Source organism: Helicoverpa armigera, chromosome 6, assembly GCF_030705265.1.
Source record: "Helicoverpa armigera isolate CAAS_96S chromosome 6, ASM3070526v1, whole genome shotgun sequence".
NCBI classification, from domain to species: domain Eukaryota; kingdom Metazoa; phylum Arthropoda; class Insecta; order Lepidoptera; family Noctuidae; genus Helicoverpa; species Helicoverpa armigera.
Window position 1 is genome coordinate 4,178,607 of NC_087125.1, and position 19,608 is coordinate 4,198,214.

The window sequence follows — 19,608 nt, forward strand, 5'->3', positions numbered from 1 at the left end:
AAAATAGGTGAAAACATTATATACAGTCAACGTATTTTCTGCTATGGAATATGGAATATTCATTTCTTTGATGTTTCTTTGGCTAGATCTCAATGGCAATGGATAGACTACTCCCGATGCCTATTGTGAACCCCCTAGAACCGAACATTCTTGGATAAGTTACTGTTACTGTTACAGCCTTTTTATCGTCCCACTGCTGGGCGGCGGCCTCCTCTCACACGGAGAAGGATTGAGCATTGATCACCACGCTTGCTCAATGCGGGTTGGTGATTTCAGACTTTACAGTCCAGGTTTCCTCAAGATTCTTGGATATATTCAAAGCCATTTGGTTGTCATAGTAACTACATAGTAAACAAACAAACTGATGATTACTATAAAATAAAAGTGGTTGAGATAGAATAATAATTATGTTCCGAGGTGATAATCCACATTCTTTAAGTTATGAGCAACAAGCTAAATTTATTCAGGATAGAATCACAAACGTTGAGAAGAATTTCGGGGAACTATGTGTTGCATTTGGTGATTATACTCGGAAAACGGCAAGGTCAGCAAGATGATAATATTATATTGCCACTTTCTACCTACTCATACAATGATAGCAAATCAGACATACATTATTTACATTAATCCAGTTTCTTATATTTTACCCAGTTTATACCTAACCGCCCATTTATCACGTGTACTTTTTGAGTAGGTACCTGCCTATAGGTAGGTACATTTTTTATAGTAAACCTTTCATTGACTGCCTCGTTGGTCTAATAAATCGACGTAAAGTAAGTTACTTACTTCTTAAGTAGTAGCTACTAAGGGTTTCCCATCTAAACAGAATTTAGGAATTGTAAAAAACAGACAAAATTAACATGAGACGGACTATCTTTAAATAACGACACGGTGTCTTATCAGATTGCGGGATATGGGAGATGAATTAATTAAAGTTATAAAGGATTACGCCAACAATGAAATCGTCAACAAGTCCCTTAGTAGCGGCTTGGAAAATCTATCTACTACATTAACTGCTATTGAAGAATATCGGAACTGCGAAGTACAGCGTTTGGAAGCAAAGGTACCTATTATTGCTTGCAAAATGCATGTTAACGTTGTAGGTTTGATTGGTCGTACCTATAACCTAGGTAAACAGTAATAAATTCCCAAACGTTTTTACTTAGGTAATAGGTGAGCTGTGCCAATATGAAACAATTTGTAAACATGCCAGGGAGGAGTTGAAGCACACAATGAACGTTCGTGAAAAGGAACTGGCACGCAAGAAAGTACTCGACAAAGCGAGGGAGAGACAGCCTTTTAACAGACAGCAAGTTGTACGTTGTATCACTTATATTCAGTCTCGTAAACTTTGGTAGTATCTGCCTATACACGATTTACGAGTATAAAGTATGTAGATCCTACCTATGTGTAGGACACTTAACCGAGGACTAAGACTCACCTACCATGTTACCTGCCTGCTTATGCAAGTACATAAGCACCTATATTGCTAAGTCGCGCGGATCAATCTATCATAAAGTTAAGCAACGTATTTTATTTATTTTTTCATCATATAGGTTCTGTCGCATAATTTTTCCCCATGCCCAACAATTATAATTTGGGGTCGGCTGATTAGGTAGGAGTATAGTTAACTTACGTACCTACTATCAGTGTCTTCAACACAATAAGGTACTAGGATAATTCAAGACGATATTAATATGATTTCCTCAAGTACCTACCTTTTTACCTTATTTTAACAAAGTCAGAAATAAGCTTCATGGCTATGTACTTAGTAACAATGGTACTCCTGTTATAGACGTATGCTGAATCAGAATTACTGAAAGCTTCAGCAGAAATGTCTCGTACTGCGAAAGGCTTGAGTGAACAAACTGAGTTCTTCGAGCGTCGCAAGCTTCAGCAGCTGAAGACTCTTTTATCTGATTTCGTCATGATTGAAATGAGTTTCCATACAAAGGCAGTGGAGTTACTGACTGTTGCGTATCAACAAATCAGTGACATCAATGATAAGGCCGATCTGGAAGTAAGTTTACTATTGACTTGTAATATTTAGCTATCTATGACTTGTAATATATACTGTCTTTAGGATGCCTTCTAAAGGCAGCAGTACCCACCTTATGTACCTAATCATTATCTAACAGTATATTTTTTCCGCAAAGCGCTTGACCACAGGTCTTTCAGATAACGAGGACCCAACGGTAAATATGATTACATTTTATGATAACTTTTATGCTTTAAATTCATAACATTAATTAAATTATCGTACCTACACAGAATTTCAGAAGGAAGCTACGATCGCCGGAGAAACAAGCAAACCCTGGAATGACAGCAAGGTCTTCCTCACTGGCGTCTCTTATGAACCTTCACTCCCCATCGAATGATGAAGACTCCGTGGTGAGCAACACAATATTGTGATTTATAGGCATTTATTTCTCCTCAAACACAGTTCTCAGAATGGGAAGAGACGTCGCAACTCAATATTACCTTTCAATCTCTACACAACTTTACATGTTGGCAAGGTGAACTGATTTTGTGTTCAAAATGTCGTATGTGGGTTGATATTTTGTGACTGCACTCGCTATACGAGCTACCCACGATAAGCACACGAGTTCTCTGCTACGGGAGCTACCATAAGCACTGAGCTTTAAGGTAGAATTCCGTGGGTAGCGGCTTACGCAGCCGCGCGCGGCTAACGACAGTCGTCGGCCGCGCGCGGCATTGTGTTGAAATTAGTAGATTTTGTTCGTCCGTTCCCTCTAGTCGAAGTGCTAATTGATATCCTTGAAGAAGAAGAGGATGACGTATTGCTGTGGCTGTACCTATTATGAAAATAGATTACCAATCTACCCTATCTTTAAAAAGTAGAAATGATGAAGGATACTACCAAATACTGATTCAAAAGCATTTGTATTGTAATGAAAACAAAAGGTAGTTTTGCCGAATAAATAAAAAACAATTCAATTCTGGTTTTACTAAAATTCTATAGATGTTATTAAGCGCTAGACCATGTTGAGATGCATACGGCCGCGCGCGGCTCACGAAATTCGTCGGCCGCGCGCGACTGTCGCTGGCCTCGGCAGCGGCGCCATACATTTTCATATGTTGACTATTGTCGCGCGCGGCCGACGACTGTCGTAAGCCGCGCGCGGCTGTCGTAGCCGCTATCCACGGAATTCTGCCTTTAGGGATGATTTCTATTAGGCCGGGCCGTGTCCGGGGCGTGCCATGTACGTGGCTCGTACGAGGCACGGATGTGAAAAGTTACATACATTTTGTATGAAGCAGTTTATATTACACAGTGCATGATCCGTGGCCCGTCCGGGCCACAAACGACGGTCGTCTTTAGAATTTCGTAAAAGCCCGGACACGGCCCGGCCTAATATACATCATCCATACCTACCTACTTTTTTTCAGAATGCGCGAAAGTTGAAGTCTCCTGAAAAGTATGGTAATTCGGACTTGGCCAGATCCAGCTCTTTAGCAGCACTCATGAATAACTCGCCGACGAAACAAGAAGACGAAACATCTGTAATTTTATTTTTATCGTTAATTTAATGACATGAGGATTAAATTGTTAAATATTCATTAACTTTTTAAATTTCGACAGGAATCTGAGGAAACTGAGGATGAAAGTTCTTCTGAAGAGACTGAATCGCGCTAATATGGATGATGGGAGATTTCGACTAGGTTTTACTTAAGAAAAATACAATAAGAATGTTGTTTTAGCTTATGTACACTTCAAAATAATACACTTTCTAAATCGACTTGATATTTTATTTAGATAGAATTCATTATTCTTTAGGTGTTGTCCAGGGTCTTCCCCAAAAAGTACTGCAAAATATTGAAATGTCTGCCGTAAAACTAATTTTACTATATGTAGGTAGTTAACTTAATAATGGTTATCGTAAATATTATAAGACAATCTAGTTTGTACATTTTCATATTACTTGAGCATAAGAATTTTTCAATTACACCTTAAGATAGATATAGTTAGGTACAGCATTTTGTGCAATATATTCACTGTACTTATTATTTTAGTGTTTGTTTCCATGTTCAGAAAGGCAACTACGAAAAATGATGAAATGGTATTTATCAAAATGTCCAAGCTGTTATTACAAAGCCACATAAGTCTATCTTTAAAAAAGAAGAATTTCCTTTTGATGGACAATAATTGGAAACATACCAACATCGCATGTGAACGTGCGATGCCCTTAAAATTATTTCTTTTTGTTCGTGACATGCACGCGATCCTGTACCCTCGCGCGCCAGGCACTGTACTGATCAATATTCACCCTCTAGATACTTGCAATTGTTTACTCTAGTAACAAAAACATCAAATATACAATACAACACAATTTAATTACAAAATAAACAATTATACAAATAGTTGCGCCAACACAGATAGATCCACTGTGTTTATTAAAAACTTACAAGAAACCAATTGTCTGATCACTCCATATTGCTTTGCATTTAATTTGATATCCACTTCCCATAGATTAGACAACTACTAGCGTACTATGTAACAAAGGAACATTTCTAAATATTAAATCCATCCAGTTAACCCCAATATCCTTGAACAAACTTCATGGCATGCCATTACATCTAGTTTTTTTAAAGTTATTGTTAACTCTACTACATGCACTCTATGGGCTTATATGTCACATGATATATTATGTATTATCTTATTGTGTAAGTAAACTAACCAGTCTAAATATGCAGTAATGAAATTATTGGGTATATGATAAAATTATCAAGCTTAATTAACTGATGTTTCCAAGCCAATTTTTTCCTACAGGTATGGAGGTACAAAGGCGATGGCCCCTTTTCTGCCTTTTTACTTATGTTTTAAATATTATTATCTTATCTATAGTGGTTGGTGGCATACATACATAACAATTATGAATACATGAGCCACAAATTCATTTAGCCCTGATTATGGAGTGACATCACCTATATATCTTTATATGTGTATTTAGGTATTTACTCTGACATTAAATGGTAAAAATGACATGATTCAGGCACAAAACAATGTGGTGTGATAGTTACTTCTAGGACCACTGCTACATTATAACTACTTTTCATTTTCAACACCAGCTTGTGTCATAAGATCTGTGATGTTCTTCTCCAGTTCATCAACCCGCGTTCCCATCTCATCTATCCGGTTGATTATCTGATCAGACATACTTTGGAATTTGTCTTGCATATTTTGCAGTAGGGACTGCACCTGAAATATTAAAAAAGAAAACCATAATAACTTACAATAGGTACCCAAAAGAGTGACAGTCTTTGGTCAAATTTTTCACATTGTTTTGTCTCTAATTATCTGGTTGTGTTGATGTGTGACTTATTATTGTATGTACAACCTCTTTGGTTAGGTATGTACATAGCCGAAAAATTGATAGAAGTGTGTTAAAAAAAAAAGACAATAAGGTGTAATGACAGTTGTTGTTGTAAAAAGCTTGTTACGTGTGAATTTATAAAACTAAATATATAATTGGACTCTCTTGAAGACTTTAAGACTTTTAGTATCCATTTGACGGCGGAGGGATTTTTATTCCACAAATTACGCATCTGCATTAGGTTACGGGCCAGCGGAAAATCTTTCCCGTCAATATGGAAATTTTTACTACTAAAATTCAAATTGGTCAGCTCAAAGGCAGTGAAAATTGGGCTACATGGAAGTATAAAGTTTCCATTATGTTGCGTGGCACAGAAGGCGCCATGGAGGCAGCAGAAGGAAAGCTTCGGAAGCCGATTTTAGGAACAGGCGATGGTGCAGTGATGGCCTATAACTCAGAGTTATTGAAGTATAGGAAGGCAGACAGCAACGCCCTGCTCATAATGACGAGTAACATGACCGAAGAGACGCTGATGAAAGTCATGAGGTTCGAGACAGCACGTGAAGTCTGGGAGGAACTTCATAGATTATTTGATGGACAGTCCGAAGATCGAGCATACACGTTATGCATGCAGTTTTAGCTACAAAAATAGTTCAGAGGATGTGTCGACAATGATGTCTAAACTGAAAAACATCTGGAACAATTTGAATGCCGAAATTTTGAAGACTGATCCGAATATGAAGTTACCAGATATGTTTTTGATTTGTAAAATTTTGGATTCCCTCGATGAAAAATTTTTCAACTTCAAATCCAGCTGGATGCTGTTGAACAAACAGGAGAGGACCATAGACACACTAACAGCACAACTCTGTGGGTACGAGAGGGCACTAGGTGGTCACAAAGAAGAGACTGAAGAAGTGCTCGCCTCTACCTCTAAGCCGCAGCTAAAAGTAAAATCCAGAGACGAGAATTTGAGGTGTAGGTACTGTTCACAAAAGGGACACCGCATCAAGAACTGCAAGGAGTGGATCCAAGATGGCAGACCGAAGAAACCACCTTCACAGTCTACGTCGACGAAGCAGCAAGTGCAGAATATTACGCTAATGATATATACTTGCTCAGAGGATAAAGATGCAGAACATTGGTATGTGGACAATGGTGCCACAACTCACGTAACCAATAGGGAAGATATATTCATAAATTATGAGGACTTTGGATCGAACCACACCGTAACGACGGCAGACGGCACCGTAGTTCCTGCAAAAGGGAAAGGGTCTGTGGTGGTTGAAACAAATGTTAACGGCAAAATTATGAAGCTTACCCTAAGTGATGTCTGGTACGTGCCAAAACTAACGAAAAATCTGCTATCTATGCTAGCTGCACAGGACAAACTGCGAAACAGTACATTTATTTCCACAACTAAAGAGTGCAGATTGGAATTAAATGGTCAGGTTATTGCAGTAGGTAACAGGGAACATAATGGTGGACTGTATAAGTTACAGATGAAGACAGTTCTACCGAGTAAACCTGTACAAATTAATGCTGTTGATCCATCATGCTTACTCCAGCTATATCATGAGAGGTTTGGTCACCAGAACAAGAAGTACATTAAGGATCTTGTTAAGAGGGAACTGGGGATTAATCTAAATCTAGAGAGTGATATACAGTGCGAAGGATGCATCTATGGTAAAGCACAGCGACTGAAGTTTGGCAAGAGAGAACGAGCTAATATGCCTGGAGAGCTGGTACACGCTGATGTATGCGGACCATTCCCGGAGAGCTATGGCAAACATCTCTATTTTGTTCTTTTTAAAGATGATTACTCCGCGTTTCGTCACGTTTTCTTTATTCGCAACAAAAGTGAAGTAAAGGACAAGCTTAGTCAATTCTTAAAAGAAGCTAAAACGCTGGACATACAGTTAGAACATTATTGAGCGATAATGGTGGCGAGTTCGACAATAAAGCTGTTCGAGATATTCTTCACAAGCAGGGAATAATCCAGCGACTCACGATGCCATACACCCCTGAGCAAAATGGGTGCGCAGAACGAGAAAACAGGACTTTAGTAGAAACCGCTCGATCATACATGCACTCGGGACAGGAGTTTCCACAAGCCTTGTGGGCAGAGCTTATTAATACAGCTGCTTATGTTCTCAATCGCACTGGACCCACTAGAGAAGCAGGGAAAGTACCGTACGAGCTTTGGTATAAGAAGAAGCCTAAGATCTCTCACTTGCGTGTAATTGGTAGTGAATGTTACTTCCACATTCCTAAGCAGAAAAGGAAGAAGCTACAGAAGAAAGCTATTAAGGGCAGACTTATTGGATACGATAACGACGATGGGTATCGCATCTGGAATGGAAAAAAGACCGAAAGATCTAGAGATGTCATATTTAGTCCAAGTATCGAATTGAGAATCCCAACTGCATTGCCAAGTCTTCAAGAAGAAATGGATTTACCACCAATTAATGAACCAAGTAGCAGTGAGACAGAGGGAGATTTCGATCTGATAGACACAGAGGGAGTGATCTTATCGGAAGATGTTCCAATGCAGATAAGTTCACCAATAAGAGAGCCAGAAACTCGTGATAATGAGACTAATGAACGTGCTCTAGAGGGAGAGTATGATACAGCTACCAATGACGAGGCTGTATCAGGAGATCACGTTCATGATGCTTCAGAAGCAGATCAAGCAGATGAGTTCATTGACGCTCAAGAGGAGATAAGGGAACCTGAAGTTCACAGGTATAATTTGAGAGACAGGTCAACCCTTAGACCTCCTAAGCGGATGAAGGATTATATCTGCCTCATTGATTCTGATCAGTTTCCTGAGTCTTACGAAGAAGCCTTGGGAAGAGAAGACAGAAATGAGTGGCTGAAGGCATTAAACGCAGAAATGAAATCGCTATTGGAAAACAATGTATGGAGTCTATGTGAACTACCGCCCAACAGAAAAGCATTACCATGTAAATGGATATTCAGAATAAAAGAAATCCAGATGGTTCTATTGAAAAATATAAGGCGCGGTTAGTTGTAAAAGGCTTTAAACAGAAGAAAGGTTTGGACTATGACCAAACTTTTAGCCCCGTAGCTAGACATGCTACAATTCGAGCACTTTTGAGTGTTAGTGCTCAAGAAAAACTACATGTTGTACAATTTGATGTAGCCACTGCATTCCTTAATGGACAATTGACGGAGGACATTTTATGAAGCAACCAGATGGTTATGGTGATGGTTCCAAGAAAGTGTGTCGTCTAAATCGCAGTCTGTATGGCTTAAAACAAGCACCAAGGTGTTGGAACAGCTGTTTTGAGGACATAGTACTAGAAATGGGCTTCAAACAGAGTGATGGTGATTGTTGTCTATTCACTAAGAAAATTGGACAGAAGAAAATTCTGATCACTCTGTATGTTGATGACGGTTTAGTCGCTGCTACAGACGCAGAGTTGGCGAATGGCTTTCTAGAAGATCTGAAAAGGAAATTAAAGATCACAGTCAAACCAGCTTCATATTATTTAGGCCTTCAAATTAAGACCGCAAGTGACGGTTCTATAACCATCAATCAAGAAGCTTATTTAAAGAAGATATTAGAGCGTTTTGGGATGTTTGACTGCAATCCAGTCTCTACTCCTATAGAGAAAGAAGGTATTCAGTCAGGGAAAGTGGTTCCTGCAGAAGAACAAAGAAGTTTCCCTATAGAGAAGCAGTCGGCGCCCTCGCTTATTTGATGGTAGGCACTCGTCCCGATATCGCTTATGCGGTGGGAGTAGCCTCTCGTAAGCTTGAGAATCCTACAAAGGAAGACTGGAACACAGTTAAAAGAATATTCCGGTACCTGAAGGGGACAATCTCTCTCGGATTGACATATGGAAGTGAGCCTAAACAGCTAATAGGCTACAGTGATGCTGATCACGGAGGAGACTCTACAACTGGAAGATCAACTACTGGCGTAGTATGTTTGTACGCTGGTGCTGCTGTGTCTTGGCTTAGTCAACGACAAGCCACAGTTGCTATATCCACAACAGAAGCGGAGATAGTGGCTGCTAGTGAAGCTGCTAGAGAACTAGTATGGCTGCAAAGAATTTTTGCAGATATGACAGATCTAGAAGAGATACCTGTCCTTAAAGTGGATAATGAGGCCGCTATAAGATTAGCTCACAACCAAGTCGCAAGTGCGGCTGCTGAGCACGAGGTCTCGGGTTCGATTCCCGAGTCGGGCTGAAATCGCTTTGTGGGTTTTAGAAGACTTTCACAAAGCAGCCCGGAGCCTGGAAGCTGGTGATTGATACACCCGTGCATCGGAGAGCACGTAAATGTCGGTCCTGCGCCTAATCTCTCTCCGGTCGTGTCGGATTACCGTCCCATCGGGCTATGAGAGTTAAGGAATAGTGAGTGCACCTGTGTCTGCGCAAATGCTCGTGCACTATAATATGTCCTGCGTAGTTGGCTAATCTCCTTACATGAGAACAGCCGCCGTAGCCGATAACCGGCTAGGAGGACATCATCATCATCAGCTCACAACCCAGAATTCCATAAGAGGACAAAACACATCCGTACTAGACACTTCTTTGTGAGAGAAATGGTGCAAGAAGGAACTCTAACTGTTGTAAAGACAACTTCAACGGATCAACTGGCTGATGTGTTTACCAAGGCAGTTCCCAGACCTCGGCTCGTGGATTTGCGAGAAAGGATTGGGATGCGTTAGGCATCTGAATACTTCTCATCAATTAGGGAAAGTATTATTGTATGTACAACCTCTTTGGTTAGGTATGTACATAGCCGAAAAATTGATAGAAGTGTGTTAAAAAAAAAAGACAATAAGGTGTAATGACAGTTGTTGTTGTAAAAAGCTTGTTACGTGTGAATTTATAAAACTAAATATATAATTGGACTCTCTTGAAGACTTTAAGACTTTTAGTATCCATTTGACGGCGGAGGGATTTTTATTCCACAAATTACGCATCTGCATTATGACTTAGCTTAACTTTATAGTAGTATTTTCTTTTCATTATTCAAAATCATATCTTAGATACTTTTTAAAATTCAAGAATATACAAAAAGAAAATCTAGGTGACCAGTAATAGCAGGGTTCAAGCTACTGACAAGCTACTTAACATTCACAATAGCAATGATGATTTATTGATATTATTTGGGTCTGCTTGAAATTAAATATTAAATGAATTTATTAATCTATGTAATTATTTATGCAAGATGCAATCATTACATAATGTTCAAGTAAGTTAATAACTGCGTAATTGTTTAACTAGCAGGTATGTGACTGGATCTTATGAAAATACTTAACTACCTACGGTTTTAATAGCTGTACCTACTAGCTAACATCATATGAACAGAGTGGTAACTCAACTTACATATTGTGTCACCTCTTGCATGTTTTTAGGATCATTCCCCGGAGCCGTGTAGGTGCTCTCCACGTCGGTTGTTGTTGTATCTGTATTTTGTTCTGCCATTGCTTGAATTCTTTTCTTGTACGAACGAATCGGACCTTCGTTACGAATCGATACTTTCTTAGTTTACGTACTTCTTTTCAAGGTAGCACAAAGCGTGTTCACGCGCCAAAATTCTAGCGATAACTGAATCGAAATCGAATCGACTTCAGTGTAACTTAAATTAAAATTCAACTTCTAAAAAGTTAAACTAAAACATTGCCTAGCGAATTCATTGACAAAACAAAATGATAGCAATGACGTCTGTCTGACTGACATGACATGCATGCATATGACATAGCGATTTTTTCCCGTGGTAGGCATATGTATTTCTTTTACGCCGCCTCGCCTATTCTCGGTACAGACAGCAAAAAACTAACTTCATCATTTTTTAGACCCAAAAAGGGAAAATGTGTACTGGTGGAATATTATGTGTATAGAAGTTATCAATACTGTGAACGTGAATATATGTTTCCAAAAATCGGATGCCACTGCTCTGTTGCTTATGGATTTGTCCTTTCTGACTGATCCATTCTGTCAAAGTCAATCAATTTTCAAGTGTCAAATTAAATTGTCCGTTTTCTCGCTCAGTTTAGTCCCGGTAATTTCACAAAACAAATTGTAGTTACGTTAAATGTATACATTTCAACATCATGCAGCCTCTGACAATGAATTCTAAAGGTGATATCCAAATTGATATCAACCAAGTAAGGGTCGATATTCTACAAGGCATTCGTGAATGCACAGATCGGGGACTAACACAGACAGCTAAATGGCTTGCTGAATTAAACTTTTCACTGAAAGACCATAAAATTACATTTGAACAGCAACCAACAGCGTTTGACGATGGTATTTCAATAGAGGAGAAAGAGGCGTACACCCTAGCTAAAACTTACTTCGATTGTCAAGAATACGACAGGGCTGCACATTTCTTAGAGAACTGCTTGAGTGCTAAGTGTATCTTTCTTCACAAATATTCACAGTTCATGTCGAGTGAAAAAAAACGATTAGATAATGCTACTGACTTAGGAACAGAAAATACGGAATCTACGCAAGTGCTTTTAGATTTGCTTTCCTACTTTAAGGTAAAATAAAATATAACTGAAACAGATCATTATCTATGTTATTACCTTATCACAACATGATACTACTGTAGCTTTATTAACATAAGTGCTGTGTTAAATGATGCTTGCAATTTTTTCAGGCAAACCGCAACAACTTAGATGGATACCTATTGTACCTAGAGGGTGTGGTATTGAAAAAACTAGATTTGCGAAGTCAAGCTGTTACTGTGCTACAGGCCGCTGTGGCTGCGGCTCCTACTCTGTGGGCAGCCTGGGTGGAGCTGGCAGGCCTGGCTAATGAGTATGAAGCATTAGATTCTCTTCAACTCCCTAAACATTGGATGATGTATTTTTTTGCTGCTCATGCCTTTGTTGAATTAAAGTTATCAGAGCAAGCTTTGGAAGCCTACATGGTGTTGGTAGCTGCAGGATTTGAAAAGAGTACATATGTGACAGCACAAATGGCTATAGCTCATCATGATAGAAGAGGTAAGGATTATGCAGTGCAGCATGCAGCATGTAGTTTTATAAATTATAGCAATATATGGTAATTTTCAAAAGGGCAAATGCAAATAATATTTGAATATTTTAGATGTTGATTCTTCTCTAGCATTATTTCGAGAACTTTATCAAAATGATCCATATAGACTGGACAACTGGGATGTGTACTCTCATCTTCTGTATCTGAAAGAGAAACGGATGGAACTTGCAAACTTAGCTCAGAGAGCTGTCTCCATAGATAAATACAGAGTAGAGACATGCTGTGTCATTGGTAAGAACTATCATTATGTGTAATATTTATAATTTTTTAGGAGCTCTTATCTCACTTTGTATACTAAAATTAAATTACAGGAAACTACTATAGTTTAAGAAGTGAGCACCAAAAGGCTGTGGTATACTTTCAGAGAGCTCTATCATTAGATCCTCAATACCTCTCCGCATGGATACTCATGGGACATGAATTTATTGAACTGCAGAATTCTAATGCAGCAATACAATGTTACCGGCAAGCAATTGGTAAATATACTTAATTATTCTTTACAAAAACATGAAATATCGAGAGCTTAACTTGATTGTTAAAATGATACTTTGTTTTTAGATGTCAATAGAAATGACTACCGCGCATGGAATGGGCTTGGACAAGCTTATGAAATATTAGGACTTAATGGTTACTGTATATATTACTATTCAAGAGCAGCACAACTAAAACCTGATGACTCTAGGATGCTGGTGTCTCTAGGAGAAGCCTATGAAAAAATGGATAAAATCCCAAATGCACTCAAATGTTATTACAAAGCTCACAGTACTGGTGATATTGAAGGAATGGCCTTATTTAAACTAGCCAAGTAAGTGCAAAGATACATGTTATTGGTTTACGAAGTTTAAGTATCAGTACCTAATTAACAGGGTAGATCCATAGAAAATCTAAACAAAGAGCCCTGAGGAAGACCTCACGTTGAATATGCGTGACCCCCACAGTAATTTCTAACTTAGTCATGGTTAATCCACTGTTATACAGATGCTGATTTTTTTCTCAGGTTGTATGAGAAGTCCAATATGCCAAACAGTGCAGCAGCAGCATATACGGCTGCTTGTCAAGATCCAGCCAACGCAGGGAGTAAAGAGTTACCTGCAGCACAGCGGTACTTAGCACAGTACTATCTCAGGTTCTCTTTGCTGGACCATGCTGCACATTATGCCTACAAGTGTCTAGAACATGAAAGTGTAAGTCTTTTTGAAACACTGAAGTCTTTGTTTGAGAATTATTTTAGATATCAGTCAGTTACCTTCCTTAGCATTTCATACCTCTCTAAAACTACGAGGAGCACTCACGCATATTTTTTCTTAATTTCATTAAATCGTTGCAGACCAAGGAAGCTGGAAAAAATATTCTCAAAACAATATCAGAAAAGCGATCGTCAGCGACGTCGTCACAACCGGCCAATTTGCCAGAAGACTTACCAGAAGCCATCAAAAATGTATCAACCGTGTCGATAACGCACGATACTCCCAAAACACCCCTGCCAAGCCCTAACGTGACGCCTGACAACTTCTCCACGCCAGTGTTTACGCGGAAGAGTAGCAAGTACAAAATGTGACATACAATTTCCAAAAAATGTAAAATGTGAAGAGACTGACTGATAAGTATAAGTGTAACAATATCACTTGTAAAAATTTGTAACTCAATAAAATTAGTAAATACTGTTTTTATTTTTCTTACCTCCTTATTTGAGCTTAATGGCAAAACAACAAACTGTCTAGGTAATGGGTAATTACAGACATGTGTATAATTTTTTATTGTCTCCAGAAAAAATGGCTAAGGCAGTTTAGTAAATTCATTATACAGGGAATGGGTGGCAGCCAGTTCCAGTACAAATAAAAAAACTTCATGTATAAAAAATAATAGTGATTATTTTTATTTATACAAATTAACAGATCTTAGTGCTCATATAGTAAAAAAACAATTATATTAAGAACTAAATAAATAGGAAAGTGCATTGATTAGAAAATAAAAAAATTGTTCAAGTTAGCTCCTTGCAAATAAAAATAAAACTGATTATAATCACAGATGAAGCACATAATTTGAGAGCTCATTTTCTAAGAGGCTAATTATAACTATATTTGCAATGGGTTTCTTTTAAGATATGGGAGTATATAAATGTTAAACCCTGACTAATAAAATATTCAGTTCAATTTTGACAAGCAAAATGTTAAAATATTAAATAACAGTATTAATAACTTACATTTCATGTGGTGAAATTACAAAAAGTCAACAATAGATTACATTAAACTTGAAATGGTAGAAATTATTTGATTCTCTTGTATTTCTTGATTTCATACATCTTCAATACCTACATTGTTATTATAATGAGCAATTTTTATACATGGACATCAAATATTACACTTGGATTGAATCATTCCACATTTATAATACCCAATAGATCTTATATATTTTATCTTACATTTTTTATCAATAAAATTTTGTACCATTCCATACAATTCCAAACTACTCTAGCAAATAAGGCCAGCAACCTTCGTATGACATCAGTGCGCGGCAAACTCCGCCCGGCCACTGGCTCACGGCTGACTCACTGAACTAAACTTACACAAGGCACTGGTTTTCAGATGCAATACTGCACGTACAATTTTGATACCAGAGTGAAATTACTCATAAAGCTTTTACTGTAGGCAAATACTTATTTTCTTTTCTTTCATGGTCATATCTATACAATAATTTCATATAAATAATTTAGAATTAAGCTAAAACCAGAGTCTTAATCAATATTACAAATTTATACACATTTTAATAAAATTGTTCAACTTCACAATCCATACATTCGAAATACTAAAAAATTTCTACTTTGAGATAATATAATCATTGTAAATATATATTGTATAATGTAAGGCATATTGAGGCACTAAATTTTACAACCATAACAAGCATGGTGCATGGTGGTAGCTATGAACTTTTACTGCTTAAAATACAGTAAATCCTTTAATTACACTTTTTACTTTGTAAAATTCATGAAATAATTGTAAAATGTGTGTAATCATTGGTGTTACTGTATCCCCACTATGGCAGAATATGAATAAATTATTCAACTACTATACAATAATTGCTCAATAACATAAAATTTGTAGCTTGGTTTGTGCTTTTTGTTACGTAGTTTGTTCTTTGACATCTCACTTAGTTCTTATGTTCCATGTAGTCCACTCAGAGGAATGGGTTCTTGGAATTCACGAAACCGCCATTGTTTGTGGACTGCTACAATATGATAAGGCAAATTAAATATTATAATCACACAAATGAGTCACTGGATTAACTGCACATATTTCCTGTAACCTAAATATAGTCACAGTCATCTATTTCTATGAAGTCACACACTAATCATCACACAGTAAACATATCAGTGGCAATTTCCGGCATGTTTTGAATAGATAAGTTTATCAAAATAGTACATTTTATTCATTCATGATTTGGTTACAAACACTTTTTACTCCATATATGTGAATAGAGTGATAAATATTGTCAGGGTAATACTCTAACTAAATACACAGTTAAATGAAGCAGTTATTATTTTAAGGTGGGGGCCATATATCTGTAGATGTAACAATGCTATCAAAAACAGAAATCAAAACCAAATATGGCTGGTGGTAATGCTGTGGTCCAAAATGATTCAATGTCAAATAGTATGTTGATGTGGTCAACTGAGAATCAGATGCTGCATATGTGTTACAAATGTGATACCTAATCATAAGGAAACATCTATTTGATTCAGTCACATGCCTGATAGATATGTCAATACCAAATGCAAACAAATATGCTAATATAAACAATCATTGATTTCATGGACACATGATTTGCATACCAAATATTTTATAGGTCTCAGCTATCAGAGTTATATCCTAATTTATAATTTACCTATTTTCTCTTACACAGTAAACAGGAGTTGCTAATGGCACACCTGAATTATTAATAGCATCATTATAGATTTTTTTTTGTTATTTCCCTATGGATACTGAGTGTACTGGACTGAAGGACTGTAATATTTTAAGGTACTAGAAAATTGGTGTAACAAAAATATTTTTTCAAGAAATAATGTGAATAAAACTTTACTTCTTACCATAAAAGGGTTGACTGGTACAGTAGCTGTAGCGGTACTCCATCCTCCATTGAAAAATGGGTTTTTATTTGCAAACAGATCATTGGTTGCAGGGCTTTGGAATGGATTTTTATTATTTACAATGTTATTTTCTTCTGAAACAATATTTGGAAATTTATTTGATTTGAGTAATGTCATTCATCAACCAAATAAACAAAGAAGTAATAAATATGACTTTCATTGTCATTATCTACATTATGTACAGATAGCACTACAATATTGAGTAATTAAACAAAAAGAAAACTGCTACATTAAAGTTCTTACCCATATGTTTCATGTTTTGTTGCCTTAAAGCCATATCTAAATCTGCCAGTGCAGCATAGCGATCATCTGTAAGGAACAAATGCCAGTATAGAATGCACTCTTGTTTAAATATAAAAAAAAACATGGTGATTATTCAGTTTGGTAACTCACTTGTTGGCTGAGCTGGAGGACTAAACGCATTGAATGTTGTAGAGGTCATGGACTGAGATGATGCAAAACTATTGTTCACATTATTGTTGAACTGACTACTGTTATAAATATTTGCCGTAGAAAAATCAACAGGAAAACTGAAAATCAAATATAATTATTGTTTTTAGTTCAAGAAAAAAATACTGAATTTACTATGGCATTATAACATACTCAGGTACGGAGGCTGGTGCAGCAGCAGGTACTGGAGTGACTGTGTTCGCGATAGGCTTCGCCAAGTGATTGCCTGGCTGGGCCACTCTGTAGCTAATGTCGTTCGTAGGCAGCAGGTTGTTTACCACTTTCGCAGTTTGGACGACGTTGTTATTGTTGGCCGTGTTCTTCGAAGTTTGCGGCGAAATCGATATCAACGGCGTTGCGGCCGACGCGTTACTTCCGGCCTTTGCTTTGGGCCTATTTTTTATCGAACTTCCATTGACGGGATTGTTACTGATCACGGGCGAATCCAAATAATAGCGCTTCTTCTCATATTTGTCTGACATAAAATCTTTGACGCTTTGTTCGTCTGTAAAATTCACACTTTCACCCTCATACAGGCCTAACCAAACGCGCCTACAGAAGTCGTTACCTCTCGCTTTTATGAATTCTATTTCTTCCGGCGTGAAAGTGGCCATGGAAATGGACTTCACGCGATGAGGCGGTGTAAGGCCACGCCTGAAACATAATACAAGAATCCGTTTGTTGATCTTATTCATTTAGACAAAAGCAGAATAACGCAGAAACAATACTCACAACATTCCCGAGCATTTCGAACACACGAATGAACCGATCGTGGTATTTACGTATGTAGGTCCTCTTTGGTTGCAATCTAAGCAATATTTATTCCCATTTAGTGAAATAAGCTCACGTAAAATTTCTAAATTTTTATCGTCTTGCTTGCGACGATTTGCAGCCATTTTTGTAATCTATGTGTGGGTAATGTTTTATTTATATGTATGCCTATACAAACGGAACGCTACAGTGTTGGGGTTTTGTGAAAGTACTCTGTGGTTTTGTGGTGTGAAGGTGTGAGTGCTTGAAAGTATTTTGTTGATCAGTCAACTTCAAACTTCGACATTTTGTGTAATTGTTTATGGTTTGAGAGATGCGAATGCGAAAATGCAGTACCTATACATTTGACCGTAGACAATAATATGTCTGTGATTCCTACAGTATATTCATAATACATAACAACTTGATAAATACGACATGTAAAACGAGTTTAGTCTTGTTGGATCCCCTTCACAGCAGGGCAAACAAATGATTGTTTCGAATCGTAGCGGGAAATTCAAAATAATGAAAGCAAAAGTTTTTTGGTGTGTTGCCGAAGTTAACCCTGATATGAGGATGTGATCGTATAGAGTTCAGAGATTCAAGATTTAGTTACCTAAGTTTATTTTTGTGTGCGTTCGCGCAGCGGAATGTTGTTGAATTTAAAGATTTTAATTATGCAGATAATTAGTGTAAGACGTCCTATAATTGTGTATGGTAAATAAAAATTTGTGTATGCAGCCATTGTGGAGAAATTCACCAAAACAGATTCCGCTGGCGAACGTTGGCGAACGTTGTCCTGGCGGAACTTTTAATCCATAGACTTTAGAGAAAGAGATGTGTCCGAAAATTAGTGTGTATTTGTGTATAATTGATTATGTATGAATTAAATCAGTGCATGCATAAACTTCGGAGAAATTCAGGTTTCCGCTACGCGAACGTTTGGCCATTAGCTAGTTTTCATATAAAGCGCTTACATAGAGAGCTGTAGATTTTTACATACGTTGTTTTGAATTTGTTTATATTTGTTTAAAAAACAGATTTAGAAAAAGTCGTAGGGTTTAAAAGATAAAAATATAAACGTAAAATACACTTATTAGGTCTTAGTTCTTAAAGTATGCAGTTTGGGGTCTAGATTTTCACGTTTACACAAACCTTGTAAGTGTCTCCAACATGTTGCCAAGTATCAATGATGTTCCGTTAGTAATTAAAAAGTTATAGGATATTTTACCATGAACAGATCACTGTTTACAAAGCAGTCGAATATCACGACGTTCTAAAGGAATTGCATGGTAAAATGTATGCCAATAATTAGTTTAATCGTTCAACTATTCACTTGCAAAATTTCATGTCATTAAATTCAGTAATTAAAGAAAGACAATTAAAATATCGAAACCCTACATAATCCGACCAAGTTCGGATAGCTACAAAAAAGCGGCCGTGTCATTGTCTAAGCAACGTTCTTAACTTGGTAGGTTAGTATTTATTAATATGGTACAGTTGCGTACACAAGCGTTAGGAAAAAATAAAACAATTGTATTTCTGGATTGTAAATATTTTTTTAATAATAATGCCACTATCTACGATAGAAATAAATCTTCAATTAACAAGTACTTCTCTATTTAAATATCCATGTACAAAAATATTTTTATTATTATTACTTACATAAATTACTTGACTACGTGATTAAAAATAACGTTAATAAACGTTACGTATTTTAACTAAAATGTCGTAGATAGTGGCATTATTATTAAAAAAATATTTTTCATTCAAGATATGCAATTGTTTTATTTTTTCCTAACGCTTGTGTACGCAACTGTACCATATTAATAAATATACTAACCTTCCAAGTTAAGAACGTTGCTTAGACATATGGCAC

General features: G+C 37.1%; 4 protein-coding genes across 6 annotated transcripts; 2 read left to right on the plus strand and 2 right to left on the minus strand.

The window, feature by feature from the left end:
- The first annotated feature begins 168 nt into the window (after nucleotides 1-168).
- Nucleotides 169-3,761, plus strand: LOC110373145 (CBY1-interacting BAR domain-containing protein 1). 2 transcript variants are annotated; one of them, XM_021330324.3, is made up of 8 exons: nucleotides 169-544; nucleotides 904-1,063; nucleotides 1,167-1,316; nucleotides 1,796-2,020; nucleotides 2,157-2,195; nucleotides 2,272-2,391; nucleotides 3,412-3,525; nucleotides 3,605-3,761. In XM_021330324.3, the coding sequence occupies exons 1-8, from the start codon at nucleotides 408-410 to the stop codon at nucleotides 3,656-3,658; spliced, it is 999 nt and encodes a 332-aa protein (XP_021185999.3). In that variant the 5' UTR covers nucleotides 169-407; the 3' UTR covers nucleotides 3,659-3,761. The 2 variants fall into 2 exon arrangements, with proteins under 2 accessions (XP_021185999.3, XP_021186000.2); XM_021330325.3 differs by lacking the exon at nucleotides 2,157-2,195.
- Nucleotides 3,762-4,337: 576 nt separating this feature from the next.
- LOC110373146 (heat shock factor-binding protein 1) lies at nucleotides 4,338-11,049 on the minus strand. The gene is made up of 2 exons (XM_021330326.3): nucleotides 10,706-11,049; nucleotides 4,338-5,221 (listed from the first exon to the last, which is right to left on the minus strand). The coding sequence occupies exons 1-2, from the start codon at nucleotides 10,802-10,804 to the stop codon at nucleotides 5,069-5,071; spliced, it is 252 nt and encodes an 83-aa protein (XP_021186001.1). The 5' UTR covers nucleotides 10,805-11,049; the 3' UTR covers nucleotides 4,338-5,068.
- Nucleotides 11,050-11,311: 262 nt separating this feature from the next.
- On the plus strand, nucleotides 11,312-14,049 carry LOC110373144 (cell division cycle protein 23 homolog). Its single transcript, XM_021330323.3, has 7 exons — nucleotides 11,312-11,865; nucleotides 11,985-12,333; nucleotides 12,437-12,616; nucleotides 12,697-12,861; nucleotides 12,944-13,190; nucleotides 13,383-13,569; nucleotides 13,713-14,049. Exons 1-7 carry the CDS (start codon nucleotides 11,434-11,436, stop codon nucleotides 13,941-13,943), a joined length of 1,791 nt encoding a protein of 596 aa, XP_021185998.2. The 5' UTR covers nucleotides 11,312-11,433; the 3' UTR covers nucleotides 13,944-14,049.
- Nucleotides 14,050-14,236: 187 nt separating this feature from the next.
- On the minus strand, nucleotides 14,237-18,038 carry LOC110373142 (arf-GAP domain and FG repeat-containing protein 1). Of its 2 annotated transcripts, none has more exons than XM_021330322.3 (6): nucleotides 17,712-18,038; nucleotides 17,133-17,633; nucleotides 16,923-17,059; nucleotides 16,773-16,838; nucleotides 16,470-16,600; nucleotides 14,237-15,610 (listed from the first exon to the last, which is right to left on the minus strand). In XM_021330322.3, the coding sequence occupies exons 1-6, from the start codon at nucleotides 17,873-17,875 to the stop codon at nucleotides 15,560-15,562; spliced, it is 1,050 nt and encodes a 349-aa protein (XP_021185997.3). In that variant the 5' UTR covers nucleotides 17,876-18,038; the 3' UTR covers nucleotides 14,237-15,559. The 2 variants fall into 2 exon arrangements, with proteins under 2 accessions (XP_021185997.3, XP_021185996.3); XM_021330321.3 differs by having other exon boundaries at nucleotides 16,470-16,603.
- Between the last annotated feature and the right edge of the window lie 1,570 nt (nucleotides 18,039-19,608).

What these genes read in the sequence shown, in the direction of transcription:
- LOC110373145 (XM_021330324.3), top strand. Translation starts at nt 408, where the DNA reads ATGTTCCGAGGTGATAATCCACATTCTTTAAGTTATGAGCAACAAGCT. An exon ending in CTTTTAACAGACAGCAAGTT is followed by an intron (nt 1,317 to 1,795) that starts GTACGTTGTATC and finishes CTCCTGTTATAG; the next exon opens with ACGTATGCTGAATCAGAATT. An exon ending in ATGATAAGGCCGATCTGGAA is followed by an intron (nt 2,021 to 2,156) that starts GTAAGTTTACTA and finishes TTTTCCGCAAAG; the next exon opens with CGCTTGACCACAGGTCTTTC.
- LOC110373146 (XM_021330326.3), bottom strand. Translation starts at nt 10,804, where the DNA reads ATGGCAGAACAAAATACAGATACAACAACAACCGACGTGGAGAGCACC. An exon ending in TGCAAGAGGTGACACAATAT is followed by an intron (nt 5,222 to 10,705) that starts GTAAGTTGAGTT and finishes TTAATATTTCAG; the next exon opens with GTGCAGTCCCTACTGCAAAA.
- LOC110373144 (XM_021330323.3), top strand. Translation starts at nt 11,434, where the DNA reads ATGCAGCCTCTGACAATGAATTCTAAAGGTGATATCCAAATTGATATC. An exon ending in AGCTCATCATGATAGAAGAG is followed by an intron (nt 12,334 to 12,436) that starts GTAAGGATTATG and finishes TGAATATTTTAG; the next exon opens with ATGTTGATTCTTCTCTAGCA. An exon ending in AGTGTCTAGAACATGAAAGT is followed by an intron (nt 13,570 to 13,712) that starts GTAAGTCTTTTT and finishes AAATCGTTGCAG; the next exon opens with ACCAAGGAAGCTGGAAAAAA.
- LOC110373142 (XM_021330321.3), bottom strand. Translation starts at nt 17,875, where the DNA reads ATGGCTGCAAATCGTCGCAAGCAAGACGATAAAAATTTAGAAATTTTA. An exon ending in TCGAAATGCTCGGGAATGTT is followed by an intron (nt 17,634 to 17,711) that starts GTGAGTATTGTT and finishes ATTATGTTTCAG; the next exon opens with GCGTGGCCTTACACCGCCTC. An exon ending in TCCTCCAGCTCAGCCAACAA is followed by an intron (nt 16,839 to 16,922) that starts GTGAGTTACCAA and finishes TGTTCCTTACAG; the next exon opens with ATGATCGCTATGCTGCACTG.